The sequence below is a fragment of the Gastrolobium bilobum genome, unplaced genomic scaffold (assembly GCF_033153095.1).
Source record: "Gastrolobium bilobum isolate Gb01-03AN ecotype WA unplaced genomic scaffold, APGP_CSIRO_Gbil_v1 utg3726, whole genome shotgun sequence".
Classification (NCBI taxonomy): Eukaryota; Viridiplantae; Streptophyta; class Magnoliopsida; order Fabales; family Fabaceae; genus Gastrolobium; species Gastrolobium bilobum.
In genome coordinates, this window is record NW_026895830.1 from 96,178 (window position 1) to 119,960 (window position 23,783).

General features: G+C 35.2%; 1 protein-coding gene across 1 annotated transcript; it reads right to left on the minus strand.

The window, feature by feature from the left end:
* Positions 1–9,874: 9,874 nt before the first annotated feature.
* On the minus strand, positions 9,875–20,787 carry LOC133296240 (uncharacterized methyltransferase At2g41040, chloroplastic). Its single transcript, XM_061495187.1, has 8 exons — positions 20,480–20,787; positions 19,924–20,024; positions 19,693–19,833; positions 18,879–18,960; positions 17,050–17,243; positions 16,809–16,920; positions 10,390–10,494; positions 9,875–10,200 (listed from the first exon to the last, which is right to left on the minus strand). Exons 1-8 carry the CDS (start codon positions 20,618–20,620, stop codon positions 10,072–10,074), a joined length of 1,005 nt encoding a protein of 334 aa, XP_061351171.1. The 5' UTR covers positions 20,621–20,787; the 3' UTR covers positions 9,875–10,071.
* Positions 20,788–23,783: the final 2,996 nt, after the last annotated feature.

Below are 23,783 nucleotides of genomic sequence, written 5' to 3' on the forward strand. Positions count from 1 at the left end.
TCAACGGGTTCATTATTTTATGAACACCAAGAAGGCTTGGACTCCACATGCACAACAATAAAGGGCAGCTGCAAGTTCTCCTTTTTCCTCTCCATTCTCTCACTTACTTGCCTTCCAAGTTACACAATCAAGTAACTTGGATCCCAATTAAACACCATAGTAATAGGACAACCCTCATCTTGTTCGAGTAGCATCCATTCAATGCAAGGAGTTGGTCCAACAAGAAGTGTTCTTACAAGCCCTCAATGTGATAGTGTGGATTACCATTGAAGACGTTACCCGTCTACATCGTGATCAAAGGTATGAAGCGTAAAAGTCATATAAAGGTTGGACCTTTATATGCACTCATGAAACCTTAATTGAGTAAACATAAAGGATTGCTTTTACATTGATCTCATGTTTCTTACAAAACTACATGCACACATTCCGAATTTTAATGAGTTTGATCCATATAGCATCTTTAAAAATGAATTTTATATTTTTACACATGCTATACTTACGGCCATGACTTGTTCTAGTGCTGCAAAATTTTATTTTTCACATAACTTTCAATAAGCCATTACTAAATTTCTGTTAGTCATTTCAGAAGTAGTCCACACATATTCTCCACTTGGGACATGCTTTGTTCCGGTCTATGTAATCCACACATATTTTCCACTTCCCACTAGCTTTCTTTACAAGCACTAGTTGGACAACCATGATAAATTATTGATCTCCTTTATGAATCCTGCAAGCAACAGGTTTTTGACCTTGTCATAGATAATTTTTTGTCTTCATGGAGCCACCTTTCTTTTCTTATGGGCCATTGATTTGACATTAGGATCAATGGACAAATGGTACGAACAAAATGCGGGATTAGCGCTTGGCATGTCAGCAACTGTCCAAGAAAATAAATCATTGTTTTCTAAGAGGATTTAAATCAACTTTTTTATTCATCTGGGGGCACTTGTCGCCCCACCATTGTGATATTATCTGGTTAAGGACCCACTCTAGAATGCACGAACAAGGCTTTTTTTAAAAAAGTTTGCGTGTTGGACACCGACACGCTCAGACACGTTCTGATACACGTACGACACGTAGTCAACATTTTGGGATACGTGGTCAACGCTCCGACACGTTTTTTTAAGATCTATATTTTATTTTATTAACTAAAAATGAAACATTAATTTATAAGTCAATTTTTTTTTCTGTTATGGAATTTGACATAAAAAATTAACAAAGTATAAAAAATTACTTTTGCTTTATATTTATATTATGAAATTTGAATATTTGATTGGTTATATGACTTATTATGGACTGGTTTATGTATTAAATATAAATTATATTATATATATTAAAAATATTCTTTAAGATCAAAACGTGTCCTAACGTGTCAAAATATGACATTTTTTAGAATTAACATGTCGGCGTGTCGTATCGTGTCGTGTCCCGTGTCGGTGTTGGTGCATCATAGGACCCACTTGTATTTCTTCTAACTCTTCATATGGTTGGGGACGAACATCCCACAACTTTTCTCGCACGTCTAGTTTAGTCATGTGTACCGAGGCTTTCTCTTTATTATCCTCTGTGGGATGGTATTTGGATTTTGGTGGAGTATTCACCTTGAGGCTCATGTTATAACAACTTCTAGCCAATTGCTTATCTCCTTTAACGGTCAGTACTCTCCCTTGAGGATCTTTGAATTTAATAAGCAAGTGGGGCATAAAAATAATTGTTCCTAGATTGACTATTGAACGTCTGCCTATAATCACATTATAAGCTAAAGGGCAATCAATAACATAAAAGTGCACCTTAATGGTTCCTCCCAAAAGTAACTTGTAATTCCATCGTGCCTTTAGCCTGTATATAAAATCCAAGCAATCCTGTTTGGCATATTCTGGGATGTTCGTACCTTTAAAAGCTTCCCATAATATGATTTCGATAGAGCTTCAATTATCAATAAACACTCTCTGTACCTGAAGGTTGTCCATGAATGCTGAGATTACTAGAGTACCATCATGCCCTTGGACTATATCACCAAAGTCCTCTTTGTCGAAGGTTACTGTGGAGGTCTTTTCGATGCAGTTCATAGTTTTTGTGACTTGACACTGTCAAGATGGATTTGAGATGTTGATTCCTTAGGGAATATGATTCCCCTCCTCCAGCTGCTCATCCTAAAATCATTCCAAAACACAAGCGGCATTATTGGAAAATTGTGGTTGTGCAAGTTCTTCTTCTTGTGCAACTAATTGTTCCTGTTGGCATCTTCTTTCGCGAGGAGAAGATCTCTCGTGATATTGGACATATCATCGATAATTTGCAAGCCTGTAATTTCTTCTTTCGGTGTAATATCTTATAAGGGATATCTGTCCTGGTCAGGACTTCTATCCTATTACCTGTACTTAGGCTTTTTTTTTTACAGTTGAAGATGAACTCCTAAAATTATTTTGGATCAAAGTCTCTATGGTGTTTTTGAATCAAAACACTCTTCAGTTACGTGGCCAAAATCATCATGGAAGTCACAGTAATTAGATTTATCTATGTTGTCCCTCTTGTGGATAGGAGCAGGCTTTGCGACATTCAATAATCCTATTTGGAAAACTTCTTGAGATCTGGAGGTGTTCAAAGGGGTGAAGTTTTTGAACTTTCTTGGATCCCTAAATCTCCTCTTGAAACCTTTCTTGTGATCATTGATTTCTAGTTTTGATCTACGCGAGATCGTTTATAGTCTTCCAGGTTAATGTATTTTTCTAATCTCGCCCATAACTCTTCAACAGTCTTTGGCTTTTGTTTTGCCAAAGAAGTAGAAAATGGTCTATCTTGAAGACCATACATGATGAGATGTAGCGAGACTTGGGGGTCAAGTTCACTCACCAAGAGAGCTTCATCAAAAAACCTATTCAGGTAATCCCGCAGGGATTTGCGAGATCCTTGCTTAACTGTCTTAAAGGCACAAATGGACTTGTACTGCATCTTGCTGGTGGCAAACTATAACAACCCACATTGTCCAGTAATGTGTTCAGAAATCAAGTCAAGTTTACAAGAAATCAAGTAGTGTATATTCAAGGAAATGATCATAAGTTATGTCAAGTAATGATTAATTGATCATGAAAACTAAGATGATAAGATGTATAAGGATACAATTCATGCCAAGCAAGTCAATTAGGATTCAAAGGGGAATATTTAAAAGATTGTGGGTCAAAGTCTAAATAAAAGAAAGTTTAGGAACCATTTTGTAAATAAGCAAAATTAGGTTTAAACTTGATTTGGATGCTATAATGAAATTGTTTAGAAAATTCTATAGACTTAATGTGATCTTAGATTAGTCTAAATATGATTAGATAATTAATTAAAAATAAGTCAAAGTTAACATAAAATCAACCAATTTATAGGTCAAAGTAATGATTAAGTTGATAAACCAAGCTTAATGACTAAGTTATCATGCTTTTTAAGCTATATGTCTAAGTCAGTTCTTCAACTTGTTATCCATGAAAATCTGCACTTAGGTAGAAAGGAGGGTGATTGGTTAACAAACTAACCAATTGAAATGGGTTTAACATTAGGAAAAGTCAACAAAAGTGGCTATTGATATTTCTATATGTAATGGCTTCTTTTCTTCTAAAGTTGATTATTTCTTCTCAAATTAGGGTGATTGGTTAACAAACTAACCAATTGAAATGGGTTTAACATTAGGAAAAGTCAACAAAAATGGCTATTAATATTTCTACATGTAATGGCTTCTTTTCTTCTAAAGTTGATTATTTCTTCTCAAATTACTCATGATCAGCGCTTATGTAGAAGAAAAGAGGAGAATGTTTATCATGCTAGTCAATAATATTGGTTAAAAGCAAAGAAAAGTCAATAAAGCAAAGTTAATAAAAATTTCAAGTAATTTAGTGATTTATAATTTAGGTCGGTTCGCTCTTCTCTTTCTCACACGCCATATGTTCTTTTTTTCTTGCATAAGACCAACCACCATTGAAGAACTTGGAAAGCTTATTTCTCTTAGAAAACCTCACAAAAACACCATGACTATTTCAAAAATAATCAACCTTGAGACCTTAGGAATCTTTCTATAGTTTTAGTTTAACCTTGAAAGCCTACAATCTCTTATTTTCTTCTCATGAAGGCACCTATATCACTATTCATGGGGTTAAGAATGCGTGTTCTTGTGGTTTAATGGTTGTAGGTTAATCCTTATCAAGTGTAGAACTCATTGGAGATAAGAAATACTACTTTTCATGGATAATTTTCTTGATTTTAATTCTAAGGTTTTGATGGATTTTGGAGCTGAATATTGAATGGTTAAATGATGAGTGCGTGATGTGTTTTTTATGTGGAATGTTGTGTTAAATCCATTTGATGATGAATAGAACACAAAATGCTTGAGAAAAATGCATAATGGATGGTGTGTTGTTAAAATGGCCAATCGGCCAAGTGACCTAAAATGAGGTAGATGACATGTTTAATTATATATTTATATAAAAAGAGAAAAATGCATAAACCTATATATATATATATATATACACACACACACACACACACACACATATATATATACACATATATATAGTCTTCAGCTATACAAGGTTTAGGTTCAAGGAGTTGCACTATATGTGGTCTAAATATTGTTAAGTTATATTTGTGATTATGACATTAAAAGAATCATGTGATAATTAATAAAAGTGTGAAGAAGGTTATCAAACCGAGTTATACCTAATTGAACTATCACTTATGGGTTGATTTAGGAGTCTTGAGGAATTGAATGAATTATATGAATTGGTCTTAAATCAATTTATTGTTGATTAGACTAAGTAAATAGTTAATTTAAAGTGTGAAAATTTGATGTTTTATGCATGTAGCATTCGGCTCTTTGATGGAAAAGGGTGTGGAATGTGATTTAATTCAATTAGTTGATGGAAAACAAGCTAGTGGTAAGATTCAAGTATTTTAAAAATTATGGAAAACCTAAAGAAAAATAAGGTTAAGATAATTATGATATTATGTAGGATTAAGGGTTTATGCCTGAAATAGTGTGTTGACTTGTTCGCGGTGGCATCGATTGTCAAGGAAGCAATGTTAATCAAGATAATGTTATGAAATGAATTGTGGAAACCAAATTGAAGTGAGTTTGCAAATATTGATAAAAGACTGAAGTAGCGAACTTTAGCATATTTGTTGCACTAAATTAACCCTAATGGGTATTCATTGTTATTGATAGATAAGTTAGGTTTGAATTAAGAGACACTGCTTCTAGATCAGAGATTGGAAGGTTGTGCTTAGCTATCTTGTATCATAAGTAAGCTTAGTTTTGAAAGCTTTTGCAGATAAGTTTTCAGTTTAAGAGCTTTCTCCTTCTTTGTTTGTTCCACCATAGTCCAATATGGATGATGTTTCAGATGTGTATATGATTGGTTGTGTTAGATATTTGGTATGTGTACATTCATGTGCACTCATATAGACCAATATGTAAATGATGTGATTAAATTGTATAATATCAAGTTATCAAGTGAGAAGTACAAATTCTTTCGCAATAGAAACATGTGGGAAGTACAAATTCTTCTATAGTAATAATATCATGTGGGGAGTACAAATGCTTCCGCAATAATTCAGTTTGTATTATATTGACAAGATTACATGTTGTATTGTATGCTATATATCTGACATTTCATGCAGGAAGTGAATTCTTGGGTGGGGACTACTCTAGAAACCCAAAGTTTACTGAGATGGTTAACCTCACCCTATTTGGGGACTTATATTTCAGGTACTCCAGCATCAGTAGTTGAGCCCTCTCAGGGCAATGGATCAGTGCAGAGAAGATAGAGAACTTAGCAGGAGAAGACACTTAGTTATTTTGGATGACTGTGTAGACATGTTTTGTAGTGCATGATGTACATGATCATGCATATTTACAGTTGATAATCATTTGAGAGACATGTGTAGCTGATGTTGTATCTATGACAAGATTATGGATATGTATTTATGTTATCAAGACATATAGGTATGAGACTGTACAGTTTATCGAAACAAGACATATAATATAGATATAACAATGTGTAGGTAATAAATAAAGAGTCGTCTTACGCAATTACATTGCGTAATTGTGAAACTTTTATTAAGTCTTCTGCTTCTATAATCAAGTTTGTTGTGTTCTTATTACCACAAGTTAGTTAACAAACTGATTTTTAAATTGGGGCATTACACAAATTGTACTAAAAAATGGTTAGAGATATCTTCCCAGTTGTGGATGGAATTTGGAGATAAGGAGGAGTACCGCCTTAGAGCTACTTGTTTTAAGGTGGTGGGGAATAAACAACAACTGACGACATGTGAGATGTCTTGTGCCATCATATTAGTCTGGAACTGTTCCAGGTGTTCTTAGGGATTGCCTTTGCCATTGTATTTGTTGAGAAAATTTTCATATCTTTGGGCATGGGTAGATTCACGATATGTTATGTGAATGAGTGGACCACTTAGGGACAATTTTTGGGTTTGGGAGGGAGTTTTGGTCTACGTGGTGGTTGAAAACTTGGTTATTATGTGTTCCTATTGTTTTTGATTGTTTTTCCTTTGAGGTGAGCTTGTTCCTCATGTTGCTGGATGTTCTCATCTAACCTTTTTGCCATATTGGATCACCTCTCCTCTGCGGCATGTTGTTGTAATTTTTTGAGTTTCAATAACTCTTTTTCTTGGTTTTCAAGCTTTTGTCCTTGTTGTCTCAAAGACATCAAGGATGTGCAAGTTGCTTTTGACTATCTACTAGTATGACAATTGGTCAAGTTATAGAGGATAGACTAGGGAAATGGATGAAGTTGTTCTCCTTTAGGAAGCTTGGAGGGTTTGGTTTATGGATTTGTTTTGGGATTTCGTCATCTTGCTCCTGGTATCAACCAACTCTTATTTGTTTGGTGTGGGAGTCAAAATTTATCGTTTTCCACAGAGCTACCATTGATCAGTCCAATAATAATTGAGCTAAAACACACACAGTTGAGTTTGCAATGCTTGAGTCTAGGCTTGGGCTGGTACTTTGCTTGCGGGATGTCTGGTTGGTTGGCGAGATGCTTTGCGAGATGTTTGGGCAGGAATATATGTTTAGAGTAGTTTGAGAAGATTGGAGAGAGGTACTTGCAAGGCACTTTAACGCTCAAGTCAGTATATATTGAAGGTGTACAAGTATAGATGGGAAGATGATCACACCCAGGCTTAGTGCCTCCATATTTATAGTATATGAGCGTGTTAGTTATGCCGCATTAGTATGGTGATATTCATTATATTGGTGGACAATAGTAATTTTCACATGCTACTTCCTGGGCGAAATGCCTATAGTTAAGATAAGTCTCTGTAGATGTAGTGACAAGTAGGTGCATGTCCTCTTGACATTGGTCATAACAAGGGTATATAGTAATACTCCAAGCAGCTGATGTCGTGCAATCGCAACCGGCCGAGCAGCTAGTTTCATGTGTCAGGTGGTTGAAGGATGTCTAAGTTACGCAAGATAGTCGTGTTTCCTTCTTCATTAAGCAATAATCCTTGGACCCTTCACTGGTTAGGCCAATAATCCAGCGGGAGATCGGTCTAGACTAGCTTTGATAATCCTCCCTTGCAATTATGAAGAAAAGACATGGGGGTATATATGCAAGACAATTCGACACACAAATTAGGATATACATAAGCAAATTTAAGTATTAAGGAACGAGTTGTGTAACTTTTATAAAAATTATCTGTATTCATAATGAGTAAGATTAGCTATCAAGATCATGTCACCATCTCTTAGTACGTGGGTGTAAAACACTTTGGTGCAAGGTCTCTCTATTATGCATATGTAGGTGGCCGAGATGACCTTGTAGTGAGTTATGCATGTTACCTTGCCATTAGTTAAGGTAGTTGGCTATGATATACCGTATATGTCATCTCTCCAATTTATCATACGATGCAGTGAGTAATTTGTTAACTGAGTTACATTTGGTGGTGTTTACTTCATAGTAAAGGAAGGATATTGAGATTGGCGGTGCAACCACCTCTCCCTTCCGTACCCAAACCAAAAAAAAAATGAGATTAGGACTTGGCTCATTCATTTATTGGATCTGAGGAACTCTTCCATCAAAAATTTTAATATACTATCGTAATACCTGTATTCGCCCAATAAAAACACAACACATGTACTGACATATTTCCCAAGGAAAGGGAGAAAAAAACTATACTTATGTATTCCCAAAAATACATAATTTGTAATTTTATTTTGAATGGAAGTCTTACCACTACTCATTGCGATGGTAATACCAAAGATATTCTCTCTCCTCTGTAAAACTAGGAAAAGAGAGAAAATGTAAAAAAATCACCAAATATATACTAAAACGACGTTGTTTCATTTAAAATGATACATAGTTATGTCTTTTAAAATAACATACATTTTTTCCAAAAACATTTAACATCATAATAAGTGGATTAATCTCAAATCCCCAAAATGCTCTTTATGACTGCACGTATAATCCTCCCGACCAGAAATCCATAATAAGAGTGAACATTTAGTATATAACAGCTTCAATACAATCAGCATGGATACTTGTTTATTCCTAATAACTTATCAAATTACGACTTTTTGACCTGACAAATGCATTTTTCAAAATATTCCACCAGTTTAATTCTTTGACCAAATGTATTACTAGACTAATGCAAGAAGACGTGTACCAAGTTGCTACGCGTTTAGTCGCACACCTGACACGTGCATTTCATGTGATAACAAAAGTGAGACATGCACATATGCCTCTAGATACGTTCGTACCAAGTGCGTGTTTAAATACATTAGTATTAGGTGCGCATTTTAGTCTGTCCAGTCTGATTGTGTCAGTTATCAGTATCAGGTACGCGTTTCAGTCTGTCTATCACATAATACACACATGTGTCAGGTGCGCGACTATACATGTACCCACCTAATGTGCGTCTTCCTGCATTAGTCCGATAATATGTTTGGTCAAAACACTAAACCGGTGGAATATTTCGAAAAACGCATTAATACAGTCAAAAAGCCTCAAATTACAAAGGAAGGAAAAATATATATTAAGAGACAACAAATGACTAACACAAAGCAAAATTTGATGGAAGAAAAGAATTGTTCAGCCCATGTGACCTGCAGAATGGTATCATATTAACCAAGGACCGTAAGTGCAAGGGATCCAACAGCATAAGTTTCCAATTTAACACTATTATTGGGACTGATTCCCAACCATATTTACATGGCCCATATATTCCCCGTTTCCTCCATGTTCTAAAGTTGTGTAATTGGTGTGGGAGTCAAAGGTAAAAGATCCAGAAGTGGCAAAAGCAGAGATGATGAGGTTATAAAGAACAAACAGAGGGTCAGCGGGTGAGACACACGAGGGCTTTCTGCAGTGGCCGGTGCAATTCTGCCTCAGCCTCACCTTGTCCTGCTAGTTTAATTGCATAGCCACTACCATATATCCTATTTAACTAACTGCCCTTATTTTCAAAGCTGAGCCTTTTCCAAAGACTAGAGACGGTGGATTCTATGAGCTCAGTCCTGATAAGCTCATTTTTTTTACCTTAGCATCTGTTCTGCAAGAATACTCTGATATAAGATCATGCAAAACGGTCTGAACGATCCAAATATAAATCAATGGTTATCATTTTCTAATCCTTTATCTTATTATATTCTATCATCCCCATTAATTTGTATCTAAATGGCTGAGATCCCTTCACGTGGAATAATTCATTCCCGATAGTAATTCAATTCCTCTCACCATAAATCTCATCATTATTTTCACCACCAATAATATTGTATTGCTGTTTTTCTTCCCCTTGATGAAAGGAACAAGGATAATATGACTTGGTTTCATCCGAACATAGTGATCACTGACTACAAACTGCAGTGCAAGCAGCAGTATGCCAAGGAAAACCTTCCATTTTGAAATGCCATTTACTTTTTGTAAACATAGCTTCATTTAAGTTTTATAGGACGAAGTTTAAGTAGAACACCTTGAAGGCAGGCAGAAACATGTAGTTTGTGTGAAGCTCTTATAATATTATTCCTTACTTTCCTGAATAGACAATGTTATAAATAGACCAAACCTAGTATCAAGGCTTTTGAGCTGTGAACATAATAAAAGACTGCTGAATTTTGCTTGAGTAATTGGTAAGGCCACATGACGAGCAAAGGTCTTTGATCTCTTCCTCTGTCAAATAGCTATAGCCCTGTAGAGTTCTCTGTAAACCAAAGGACCTTTAAATACAATGAAAACTAATAAAATTATTGAACAGAAATCTCATATACGGATTTATTAGATAATCAAGTAGTCACTCCAATAGATATAACTCACACAAAAAGGCAAAGGTCAACGGACATCTTCAGATTATTATGACAAAGGACTAAAGATAGTTATGATCAGAGTTTACCTCTCTTAAACGGCGTAGAATCCAAGGAGTTGATGAATTGTAACGCAGAAAAGTGGTACCAACAAATATTCCACCACTTCTTAGAATCCGAGTGATTTCAGCAACCTTTAAGAAATTTATAACGGGAGTGTCATTGTGAAAATAACATATATTTAAAGGGTTTGTTTTTTCTAAAGTTACTTTAGATAACTTTATCTAATGTTCATCGAAACGATGTCGTTTTTGGGCGGAAATCATGGTGCTTTTGTAATTTTAATTTATTTCAGGGTTATAATAGTTTTTATCATTCTAATTTTTTTATTTTTCAATCCCAAAACAATGTCGTTTCAATGAACATTAGACAAAGTTATCTGAAGTAACATTAGATACTTTTTCCCCGTATTTAAATAGTGTGAAGCAGATATGCGAAAAAACATGCAAATGGCATGGGTAAGGTGAAGCCAACCACGTTGACAATAGAGGATGTGAAATCATAAAATAACCAAATAGTGTCCCATGACTAAATGTGTAACAATTTCCGGATAAATAAAAACAGAATAAGGATATGGGGATGGGAGGAAGAGACTTGGAGTAATGCACACAACTGCAGCACCTTTAGGCTGCTGCAGGAACTACTTGTCATGAAGCAATATAAATTATTTGTCCTAACAAGACTTAAATTCTCATCCAGAATATAGAATACCAGTAAGAGAAATTTGTTACTACGCTGGCCTTTAGAGTAGCAGTAATACATATGGACAGTAATAAACGTGCATATATAACAGTCCATACATACACAGCATAAACACACACAAGAAAATAACATATACATCTTGTTAAGGGACGCACACCCTTTACAAATGAACCAGAGAAACCCTTAGAACTTTATTGAATATTTGCATGAATCACACATACCCACTGGGTAGGGAATATTAAACCACCAAATCAGTTAGCCTACGTGGCATAACAACCTTGCTCAATATGAGCACTATTACACGTATACAATTTGTATTAACTAACCGTATTACACGTATGTATTCTACTAACTCTATTGTACATGATCTACGACCCACGATGGGTATCCCCTAATCCTTCTACTCTTCTGTCTATCTTCTATATCTGTAACAACTGCTCCCCCTTTAGGAGGCACCTTGTCCTCAAGGTGTAATGCTGGATAAGCTTGCCGAAGGTCTGATGCATTCTCCCAAGTGGCATCCTCAGGGACAGCTGCGGACCATTGAACCAGAAATTGGAGCACTTGCTTGTCACTCTGTTGAACATGTCGAGAAGAGAGCAATGCCACAGGTTCTTGAAGAGGTTTGTTGTGGAAACTGGTAAGTGGCAGGGGCTCATGACTAGGAGCTTGTGAACCATGAAATGGTTTCAATGAAGAAATGTGAAAGGTAGGATGAATCAAGCTGCCAGGGGGCAATGTGACTCGATAAGCTACTGGACTTATCACCTTTTCAATGCAATAAGGACCAAAATAGCGTTTGGCCAGCTTGTGATTGGAACGTCCGACCACCGACACTTGCCTATAAGGTTGCAACTTGATCAGAACTTGGTCACCAACTTGAAAGACTCGATCAATTCTGTGTCTATCAGCTTGTAATTTCATCCGGTGTTGAGCTCGTTGCAAGTGGAGCTTGAGGTAAGCTAACAACTGATCTCTATGCTGTAACATCATGTCAACTGCTTCTGCGGAAACTGAAGAAGTACTATATGCTGGAATGAGAACTGGGATCTTGCCATAAAGTGCTTGGAAGGGAGACATATTAATGGCAGAGTGAATGGCCGTATTATAATGAAGCTGGGCCCAACATAAGTATCGGAACCAGTCAGTATTCTGTTCAGAACAATAAGCACGCAAATATTGTTCAAGGTACCTATTGGTAACCTCAGATTGCCCATCGGATTGGGGATGATAAGCTGAGGAAGCATTTAATTTTGTACCACTTAATTGAAACAGTTGCTTCCAGAACTTGCTCATAAAAATTGGATCACGGTCTGAAACCAAAGACTTTGGAAAACCATGATGTTTCACTACCATGTCACAAAACAGATTGGCTACCATGACAGCAGTATAGGATGTAGGCAAGGGACCAAAGTGGCCATATTTGGATAGTCTATCAACAACTACCAATATAGTGGTATAACCATTTGATTTAGGAAGTGCAGTAATAAAATCCAAGGTCAAGTCATCAAAAATAGCTTGAGGAATTGGCAAAGGCTGCAATAAACCCAAGGGTACCTGAGTGGAATGCTTGATGTGTTGGCAAACAGTGCATTCCTTGACATATTTTTTTACATCCTGCCTCATATTCTTCCACATGAAAGATGTGGATAAACGCAAAAAAGTTCTCTGGACTCCAGCATGCCCAGCTATGGGTGTGGCATGAGCTTCTGTCAGCAATAAAAGTTTCAAAGCTGAATTAGAGCCCAAGAAGCATCGATTCCGATGGAACAACATGCCATCCTTTCTGGTAAAATCAGTATGTAACACTATGCCATCATCCATCTGCTTATGAATGGTCAATAACTCAGGATCTGCCTTATTCTCCTCCTTCACTTGCAACCACACATCCAACGATGGTGCAGACTGTAAGGCATGACAAACAGCTTGTTCTTCATCTGGAAATTGCCTAGAAAGACCATCAGCTACAACATTGGAAAGTCCAGATTTGTATTCGATGGTGAAATTATATCCCATCAATTTGGAAATATACCTCTGTTGGTCAACTGTTTGAATGGTTTGCTTCAAAAGTTCTCTCAAACTTTGATGATCAGTCTTGATCACAAAATGAGAACCCAACAAGTAGTGCCTCCAGCGTTTAATAGCCTCAGTAATGGCATATAATTCCCTAACATAAGCCGAGGAAACAGCCAATCTAGGACCAAACTTCTTACTAAAGTAAGACACAGGTTTCCCTTTTTGCAATAACACAGGACCAGCTCCTAATTGAGATGCATCAGATTCCACTGTAAATGAAGAAGAAAAATCTGGTAATTGAAGCACAGGTGTGGTAGACATAGCCTGCTTTAATGCAACAAATGCAACTGTAGCCTGGTCATTCCAAGAAAACTTGGGTAGTTTAAGTAGGTCAGTCAAGGGGTGGGCCAAGGAAGCATATCCTTTAACAAATCGTCTATAATAGCCTGTTAATCCAAGGAAAGCTCTTAATTGCTTAATAGATTGTGGTGTGGGCCAATCAATCATAGCAGCTATCTTCTTTTTATCAGCTTTGACCCCTTCCACAGTAACAACATGACCAAGGTAAGAAATTTCAGAAACCCCAAACTCACACTTACTGAGTTTCACAAAAAATGCATTCTGTAACAAGCAAGACAATGCAGTATCCAGGTGATGAACATGATCCTCCATAGAAGCACTATATATCAGCACATCATCGAAAAAAACAACTATAAATTTCCTTAGAAATGGCTTAAAAATTCTGTTCATGGCTGCTTGAAATGTAGCCGGTGCATTGGTCAAACCGAATGGCATCACTTTGAATTCATAGTGACCCTCATGAGTACGAAAGGCTGTTTTAGGAATATCCTCAACCTTCATCCTAATTTGATGATAGCCCGAACGCAAATCCAATTTGCTAAACACCTTAGCCTCAAAGAGCTCATCAAGTAATTCATCAATTGTTGGTATGGGAAAAGCATCCTTAACTGTCATGGCATTTAAGGCACGATAGTCTATGCACATGCGCCAAGTAAGATCATGCTTCTTTACTAGCAAAACAGGTGAAGAAAAAGCACTATGGCTTTGTTGAATCCAACCAGATGCTAGCAAGTCAGTGATCTGTTTCTCAATTTCTGTATTGTGATGATGTGGATATCTGTAAGGTTTTACCTTCACAGATTTGGATTCATCCAGCAACTTAATTGCATGATCCATGCCACGGAAAGGAGGTAGTGACTTGGGTAGTTCAAAAACCATCTGACACTTAACCAAAATATCCCACAGCTTACCCCACACAACATCTTTTAACAATAAAAGATCAGCATTTACCTCAGGATGAGTCTGGTCTGAGTGAACTGCAGTTAATGCAGAACAAGCAGCTTCCTTTGGAAATGTATCAACAATATTCTGACCATGTGGAATACCTTGCAGTTTCACCATTTTACTTTGCAAGTGAATTCCATAGAAAGATCACTATAGTTGTGAGTTACACGGCCTAAAGTCACCAACCAAGGCATGCCTAGAATAATACTCAAATCAGTCAAGTCAACAACATGAAGATCAGTTGGAAAATAATGACTTTGAATGATTAATGGCACTTGGAGACACTTCTTGTCACTGAGTAAGAAATCCCCATTGCCCATAAAAACCCTCATCCTTGAAGATCGCACCATGGACAACTTCAATGCCTCAGCTAATTCCCTATTAATAAAATTGTGGGAACTTCCTGAATCAATTAGAACTTGTACTGCTTTCCCCTCCACTAATGCTAATAAAACCAAGGACTTAGCATCATGACCCGAAAGAGAATGCAAAGCAGCATCCATTTTGACCCCATCCTGTTCTGTTTTGCCCCAAACAATGTCCTCATCCAATTCCCCATCCGAGTCATCAGGTTCACCTATGAGAATCAACATCTTTGCTGGGCAACGATGTTTGGTAGACCACTTGGCATCACAAGTGTAACAAATTCCCATATCACGTTTCTTCTGCAACTCCTCAGGTGACAGCTTCTTAACTGGCAAATTGTGAGGATTATGAGAAGCAGATAACGAAGGTGGACTAGTTTGTACTGGTTTATCTGTCGTTCCAATGGATTGAGAACGATAAAATGGTTTCTTCTGAGAACTGGAAACTGAGGAACGCAATTCCCCATGATGGCTGTCATATGCAATTGCCAATTGCATGGCTTGATGGAGTGAAACAGGCCCTCTCAATTGAATTGCCCCTTGAAGATCTGGTTGTAAACCAGAAATGAAAAAAGTCATTAACAAATCATCACTAATATTTGTTACCTGATTCATTAACTTCTGGAACTCAGTCATGTAATCCTTTAAACATCCGGTCTGCAACAATTTGGATAAAACACCGCGAACATCCTTGTATTGAGATGGTCCAAATCTCTGAGAAACAGCGACCTTGAAATCATCCCAGGAATTGACAATTCCACTGCGAAAAACCCATTGGTACCAATCTGCTGCTGCCCCGTCCATGCGCAACCCAGCCAATTCGACTTTCAATTTATCTGGAACCTGATGAATTTTGAAGAACAATGATGTCTGGAAGATCCATGTGTTTGGCTCCTTCCCATCGAACTTAGGAATTTCGGTTTTAACAAACTTCAAAACCGCACGAGAATCATCTACATGCAACGCATGTTGATGAACACCATGATGAGAGTGAGAGGAATGATCCTGAAAATTTACCTCAGAATTCGCTTTCGAAGTTTGGGTCATCATCTCGCGCAAACTAGTTTCCATCGTTTGAAATCGTTTGTCGATCAACTCAAGCATCTGCTCAAAACGTCGATTGCTGTCTTCTTTGTACTGAGTCAAATCATCAACAATCTCTTGAACCCGCATTGTCACCGTCGTGAATTCACCGAATTGAAAGCACCAGTTGTTAAGGGACGCACACCTTTTACAAATGAACCAGAGAAACCCTTAGAACTTTATTGAATATTTGCATGAATCACACATACCCACTGGGTAGGGAATATTAAACCACCGAATCAGTTAGCCTACGTGGCATAACAACCTTGCTCAATATGAGCACTATTACACGTATACAATTTGTATTAACTAACCGTATTACACGTATGTATTCTACTAACTCTATTGTACATGACCTACGACCCACGATGGGTATCCCCTAATCCTTCTACTCTTCTGTCTATCTTCTATATCTGTAACACATCTTTTCATGTATTATTCATGTATTATATATGTATATGCATGCCCATCGTAGGTGCATAAGATAAAATTGGAGATGGCAGAACTTCTATTTTATGTCTGTGCAACTGCCTCAATACATGATATTACATTCAGACACTCATTCATGATCCAGACAATATAATAAAATAGAATATTACATGTCTCTGTAAGCAGAAACCTTGCTTTTATGATGAAGTACTTTGAGACATTGAAGCAGTGAACATTTATTATTCAGAAGGACCAATTTAAAAACTGATCCGCAGTTATAAAAAATCAGTAAAATATATTTGTCTGAGGATGTAGAAATTCAGCTCAGCAGTATGTGAGATGTAATAAATGCCGACAATGACAAACCTAAACCATACATGGTACTTCGGTTAACAGAGACAAGAATTTTTGGAGTTTAAGGCTCATAACCTTGTGTAAAGAGTGGTTCAAGCTTTTAATAGACATGGCCAAACACAATGATATCAGTCTGTTAAAAAGGTTGCCCCAACTCAATTGTACGGTTCATTACACAAAGACACAGCACTTACAGCATTGGAGGGAGATGGCCAGCAATGCAAGGCTGCACCAGCATGAACAGCATCAACTGAACCTGATGAGAAAGGAAGCCTAGAAACATCTGCCCTTACAAGAGCAATATTACTGCAAACAATGAAATGAAACAGGATTCAGGGCATCCATGTCTCCTAATACTAAAAGAAAAACATTGAATTTTCTTATTCTTTAGCAGCCTTAAATTCAGAATCAAACAGAGGACAAGGAAAAGAATACGTGGTTGAAAGAGTGTCATCTTTCTTAATGAAATCGTAACATTGGCGAAGCATATTTTCAGAAAAATCTAGTGCAATGACTCCAGAATAGGTTCCAGATTTGGCGAATTTTCGGGAAAATAAACCACTACCACAGCTAACATCGACAACAAGACCACCTTCAGCAGATTTGAAGTACTCCTGAGCCATTTTGAACTGCATCTCAAAGAAAATTGTAACGAGGTTAATAAGTATTGCATTACCAAAAAAAATATAAATAAAGAAAGAAAGATATACGAGCAGTGGCGGACCCACTTGCGGGCATGCGGTCATAAAAAAATTAATTTCAGTTTTTTTTTGGTTGCAAGTCTTTATTTGTCTTTTAATTCAATATATATTCTTTTAAGTTTCTAGCAAAAAACATGATCTCCATTTTAATCTCTTAAAAAAAAAATTAATCTCGAGGTCCCAGAAAAATTTAAAGTGAATCAATTTAGTTAAGATCGTAGTCCCTCACAAATTCAAAAAAGACCTACATTAGTCCCTCAAAAAGACCAAAATTGATCCACTTTGAATTTCATAGGGACCAGGTGACTAATTTTTTTATAATGGACTAAAGTGGGGACCAAATTTTTTGTTAGGGATGTACGGAGATGATTAAAACAACGTAGCAGCGCAAATTGATTAGAGAGAAAACTTATTCTTCCTCCCCTGTCACGTACCCATTTCGATGCTCTCTTCATCCTTTGTTTTCTTTTTCATTTTTATAAAAAGAGAGGATTGATTGCAGGTATGACATTCTCAAAAAAGTTAATATCTAAAGACGAAGCCTTCACTGTGATTTTGCTTGCCTTATGTACTAGTAATGTTGAATTTTTTATTCACCACTATGAAATAGAATGATGATGTATGGGAAGATTTAGGGGGAATTAATTGGTCAAACTATTGCCTGCAGCTTGTTATGAAAGCTACGGGTTTAAGCGTTGATTTAAACTTTCTTTACAAAAAAAATTTCGGGTGCGAACATAAATTTTTTTTCCTGGGTCCGCCACTGTATACGAGGCATCCTTTCTGTAATATATATATATATATATATATATATATATATATATATATGGGACGGGTTATTCTTACACCGGTGTAAAAATAAAAAGTCTTATACCAAATCTTGATCATTGATTTGCTTGCATCTAACGGTTCAAAGATATAATAAATCAAAACCGTTAGATATAAATAAAATCAATGACAAAAATTGAGAGTGTAACTTACACTGGTAAAGGGTTAGACCCGTTGTTATTCCTGTGTTCCAGATGGTTCCTTTTTAGTCCTTTTCCCCTTCATTTCCCCTCTTCTTCTTTTCCCTTTCTTTTTTACTTTTATATATATATATATATATATATATATATATATATATATATATATATATATTTATATACATATATTATTACTATTCCTTTTTGTATCTTTCATTTGGGTTCATCTATCACCGACCCCAATTAATTTGGGATAAAGGTGTTGTTGATATATAGGGCTTATCGTTTCACAAGTTGCTTGAGATAACTTTATCTCCGGCAACTAAATCATAATCGTACATAGATAGATCAATGGTGATAAAGGAAGAAAGAGAAAAAGAAAATCATAATCATTCAAAGGTGAATCAATAAATATAAGAAAATAAATAAACAAAACGACGTAGTTTCGAGCTGGCCCTTGAGAAATACTTTTCTATATGTGTGTGTGTGTTATGAAACAAAATGGCTTTGTCTACCAAAACACTTTTTGGACAAGTTCCATGAATATTTTTTCATGTATTGACACATTGCAACAGTAGTACAGGCAGTGAAAGCATACCTCTTCATCGGGGCCAGGAAAGCCACTTTGCCTGAAATTCTGACGCCAACCTCTTTCATATAAGAATGAAACAAGTGGACTCCTAATAAAGGTTTATACACAAAAGAAAACATAAGAACTTTCCCAAATGATATTGCGCCATGCAGAGTACTGAACTAGATTACAACCTGTGTCACAAACGTTTAAACAATAATTCATATAAAAGAAAATAAAACGAAAAGAAGTCTCTTCAAGTAAAGAATTACATGGCAAAATGGATCCATAAGAGGATATAAAAAAAAAAAAAAAAAAAAAAAAATCCCGTGTGTGCCTCTGATACAAATACAATCTCAAGAAGAGAGCATCATGGATCTAAGAAAAATACAAAAAAACCTTTAGAAAGAAAGTAACTTCTGAATATTCTCTTATATCCTCTCAATACACATATCCTATTTACAGATTTCACATAACTCCTATTTAACTATCTACTCAATGTGATATCTGATATTTGATTTCTGTTACAACTTCTAACTAACTAACAAAACTTCTAACAGAGTTGCTGTTGTTACAAGGCCTTCAACTCCTAGTCCGTAGCAATTGCCTTCCCCTCCAAAGGGACCTTGTCCTCAAGGTCAAGGAGAAAAAACAAATGGGGACTATAATTGCTCATCAAGTACATATATATATATATATATATATATATATATATATATATATATATATATATATATATATATATATATCTGACAAGAATATATTATATAGTATCAAGATGTTATAACAAATAACATTCTAATGCCATGAAATTGGAGTTAGATACGCAGTCTATTTGTACCTGAAAAGCTCAGTCCGACCTGGTTGGATTTCAGTGTAATCTCTCAACCCAGCAGTTACAGTCAGATCCAGATACCTATCTTTGCTAGAGTATGACTTCATACATCTCTTACACTTGAAACCAGACCTGTAGATTGCTGATCTGAAGTTTCGAATCATTTAGTAAATTACTATGAGCCAGGATTTCAGATACATACAGAAATTTAGCCTCATGCATATCTACCCAACTTACAAGTTAAGGCCAGAAGGTCCTTTTCTTATCAATGGTTCATAACACACTGGGCATGCGAAGATGTCCACAACTATTGCCTGATCCTGCTGTGTACTTAAATCCTGGAGGAAAAATTAATAATAACAATCCTAACATAAGTTGAGACTTTTGTATATGGCCTTAATATAAATTGATATTAACAAAACAGATATAACTATGTTGAAATTACTGAATTACCAAAATTTGCAGTTCTTACATATGAAAAATTTGTTACTTATAGACAATGCATTAAAAATATGTCAACATCCAGCAGAACAATCAATTCAGTTACTGAACAATGTCAACCTAAGTCTATTGTGCACAATAGATCAATTAAAAAAATAATAATAAATGATTATCATAAGCTTAGTGGCATCAAAAGAGCTTGCTGAAATTTTTTTTATAAAAAAAAGAAAAGAAAAGAAAAAGAAAGAAAGAAAGGAAAAAGGCATGTCAATAACTTAATTATCTCTAAGTGTTGAGTTAAATAGAGAAAAATGAATATGATTGGAAGACACAGGGAAAGGGTGTAATATACCGACTCCATAACAACAGAGGAGCTAGCACGAATGGTTAGCCGAGGGCGAAACTGGGATTTAGAAGAAAGGCGAGGACATTTGGGGAATTCTACTTGATGCAGAGGGCGAAGGAAGGGAGAAGCAGCAGTAGACATGGCCATTGTTGTAGAATAGAGAGAGTGAGGGTATTCAACTAAACGTGCCGCATCGCATCACTGGCTCTCTTCTTTCCACTCCACCAAGAAACCTGTTGACTCGTGAGCCACAGAAATACTAAACCGGAAAATAAAAAACCAAAATCACACACACAAACAGATGAGATTTTGGTTTCTCGACAAAAGAAATGAATAGATGGAGCCTGGAGGAATGCACATTCTGTTGTCTTATATTTTTTTATTTTGTATTTGTTTTAGAGTAAGAATATTTTAATTATCAAAGATTCTTACTACTAACTTAGTATCCATCACATCACCATTGTATCAAAGAGAAAAAATGTTAAAAAGTGTTTTTGAAGAAAGAAAAAATGTTAATATAATGGTGATTAAATAGGTAGTAAGTTAGTAGTGAAAAATTTTGATGATGAGAATATCTCTCCTCTTTGTTTTCATGCGAATTTATCATACAAAATACAAAATACTCCCGTCAAATAATTCTATTTTTTTTGGGTAAATAATTCTCTTTTTTTATTTATAAATCTCAAATATTCTTCAAGAAAGGTAATCCTGTTCAAGGCGGGATCAGGATTAAAATTTTAAATTTCTCTAAAAATGGTATTGGGATAATTCTCTTTTTTTTAAAAGTGTGTTATTGTGAATATTTTATTTTTTCTGTTAATTTATGATGTTGTATCACTTTATTTAAACTTGTATGTTTATATCTCTTTTTCATGCAATGTTGTAAAATTTGGTCCAGCATTGACTCGATCGAGATAATGAGTCATTGAGTCACTGATTTTACTGCTTAAATCGGATGAAAAAATATAAATTCATATTTCATGTTTAAAATTTTAAAAAATCATAAAACAACTCAACATAATGATATTATATCATCATATGCAATATAAAAGCATTTTATAGTTATAATTTGATAACTCATTCGTGCCATACTTATATTTATAATATATCTCATTCTAAAAGTAAACAAGTACTAATAATAATTTTGTTCTTATCCTATGCCAAAAATAAGCTCTAATAATAGTATGATATATTTCTTATACCGATTGAAAAAAAAAAATTTAAATGCAGCAAGTTCATCCCTTATGGTATCCGTATTAGACAAGCAAAAAATTCAATAAAGTCATTTCTCACAACCTATAAGAGGACATAATTATGGACAAAGTTGAGCCATGAATGAAAAACCTAAAATACTCACATAAATATCTAATCATGACTAGTCTTGAAAAAAAATGAGAACACAATAACTTGATTAGGAAAAACAAGAGAGAAAACAATAAATTGATAAGTAAAGCTTCAACATAAAAATATATGCTTTAGATCAAAAGCTTGAATTGTAATATAAAATATATTTTTTCTTTTATTATTGACCATAGAAATAATATTTATCTTTAGAGTATATTTTCATACACCAGAGTAGGTATTCCTTTGCCTAAAAAGGGAAAAATAGGGAAATGAGAGAAAATAACCACAAAGCTAAAGATAGTATAAATGAGTTACTTTTTTCATATTTGGTAAAAGATGTACCAAGTAGTTGGTACATTCGTAGTACTGAAAATATTTTACTATCTTTATGCTATTGAATACTTTTTAAAACCCATATAGGAAATAAAAATAGTAAGTACAATAATTTCTTGTTCAATACAATTTGTTTAATCTTCGGTGGTGTCCAATTAGGAATGGTTACGATGAGAACCATTAAATATTTGAGAGAAAACTTGTAGTTCTAGGAAAATGAAGGTGTTATGAGTTAAGGGCTATAATAACCCCAACTTTTAAATTATGGAATTATGACTTGATTAAGGGAATTAATCATGGTTTAGAAGGATATATTAAATGTGAAATTTAATTAGAAGAATTAAAGTCATTTTTGGAAGAAAAAATGCAATTAGTGGAAGTATAGGGGCAAAAACATAATTATGCAAAATTGCCCGGAGCTTGAAAATAATATAGTGTGATATTATTAAACCATAGTTATGAATCTTGAATAAAGTAAAAATGTTTAAGTCTTGAATTATAAGAGAAGTTTCAAGAAGGGTAATTAAGTAATTTGTATTTTAGATATTTTGTAAATTAACACAAAAGTCAAATAAGATGGCTAAGCTTAATTAGTTTTGAAATTTTGGCTTGTCTTCATCATGTTTCTCTTCTCCATGGTCGAACCTCCATTTCAAAGGAGCTTGGAAATGTAACTTCCAATTTATTCACCAAATCAAGAAACTTTGAATATGAAAAATGCCTAGAATCACTTGGTGATCAAAACCTATAAAGAAACCTCATTGAAACCTAGTGTGTGGTGAGATATTCCATCTTGAAGGTGGCCGCCATTTGGTGAGGAAGAAGCTTGGAGTTGTGTTTTAATCCATTGAAAGCTTGAAATTCATTTCTGGGACCTTTGTGAAGCCTTTTATGGTAAGAGAACCTTATTTTTATCTTGTTTCATGATGATTCAATATTTAGGTTTTCATTGAAGTTGTAAGCTTGAATAATGATGTTCAAGTGGTTTTGGAGTTGGTTGTAGTTGGAAAGAATGATAAGGATTAAAAATAATCGGTCGAAATGTGTTCAAAATGTCATTTTGACAATCTTTGGAACTTTCGAATTTTTGACATAAAAGTTGGCTTACTTGTGTTTCAAGTAATTGATACATTGGATTAAAGTTAATGGAGATTGTGTTCATTTATTTTTAGGGTTGAATCAATTGAGCAAGTGAGGAGAAACTAATCATAAGATAAGCTTATGGAGTTTAGCATTGAATATTGAATGATTATATAATAGGTAAGTTATCAATTTTGACATTGATGTTGTGTGTTTAGTAGCTTGCAATGTGTATTTGTAAGTGATTTTGTTGGTGTTCCTCACCTTGAATTAGGTGTTGAGCATAGCAAGTGGTTGTGTGGACAATTTCAAGTGTAATTTCAAATGTGTGAAGGTAACTTGAGCTTGAAGCAAGCTTGGCATTGGAAGCTTCAGATGTAAGCTTTTGAACCTTGGGATTTATCCCTTGATTGTTCCACCAAGCCCTGAAAGGGTGTTGGATTGTGTGGTGTATGTAATTGCAATGATTGGTTGTTTAATGTTTCGACATATGTATGAGTATGCTTTGTGTGACATAAGGTGGTGGCTCCATATGTCTGTGTGTTGCATGACG

What these genes read in the sequence shown, in the direction of transcription:
- LOC133296240 (XM_061495187.1), bottom strand. Translation starts at nt 20,620, where the DNA reads ATGGCCATGTCTACTGCTGCTTCTCCCTTCCTTCGCCCTCTGCATCAA. An exon ending in GGACCTTCTGGCCTTAACTT is followed by an intron (nt 19,834 to 19,923) that starts GTAAGTTGGGTA and finishes TCGAAACTTCAG; the next exon opens with ATCAGCAATCTACAGGTCTG. An exon ending in GGTCGGACTGAGCTTTTCAG is followed by an intron (nt 18,961 to 19,692) that starts GTACAAATAGAC and finishes AACCTTTATTAG; the next exon opens with GAGTCCACTTGTTTCATTCT.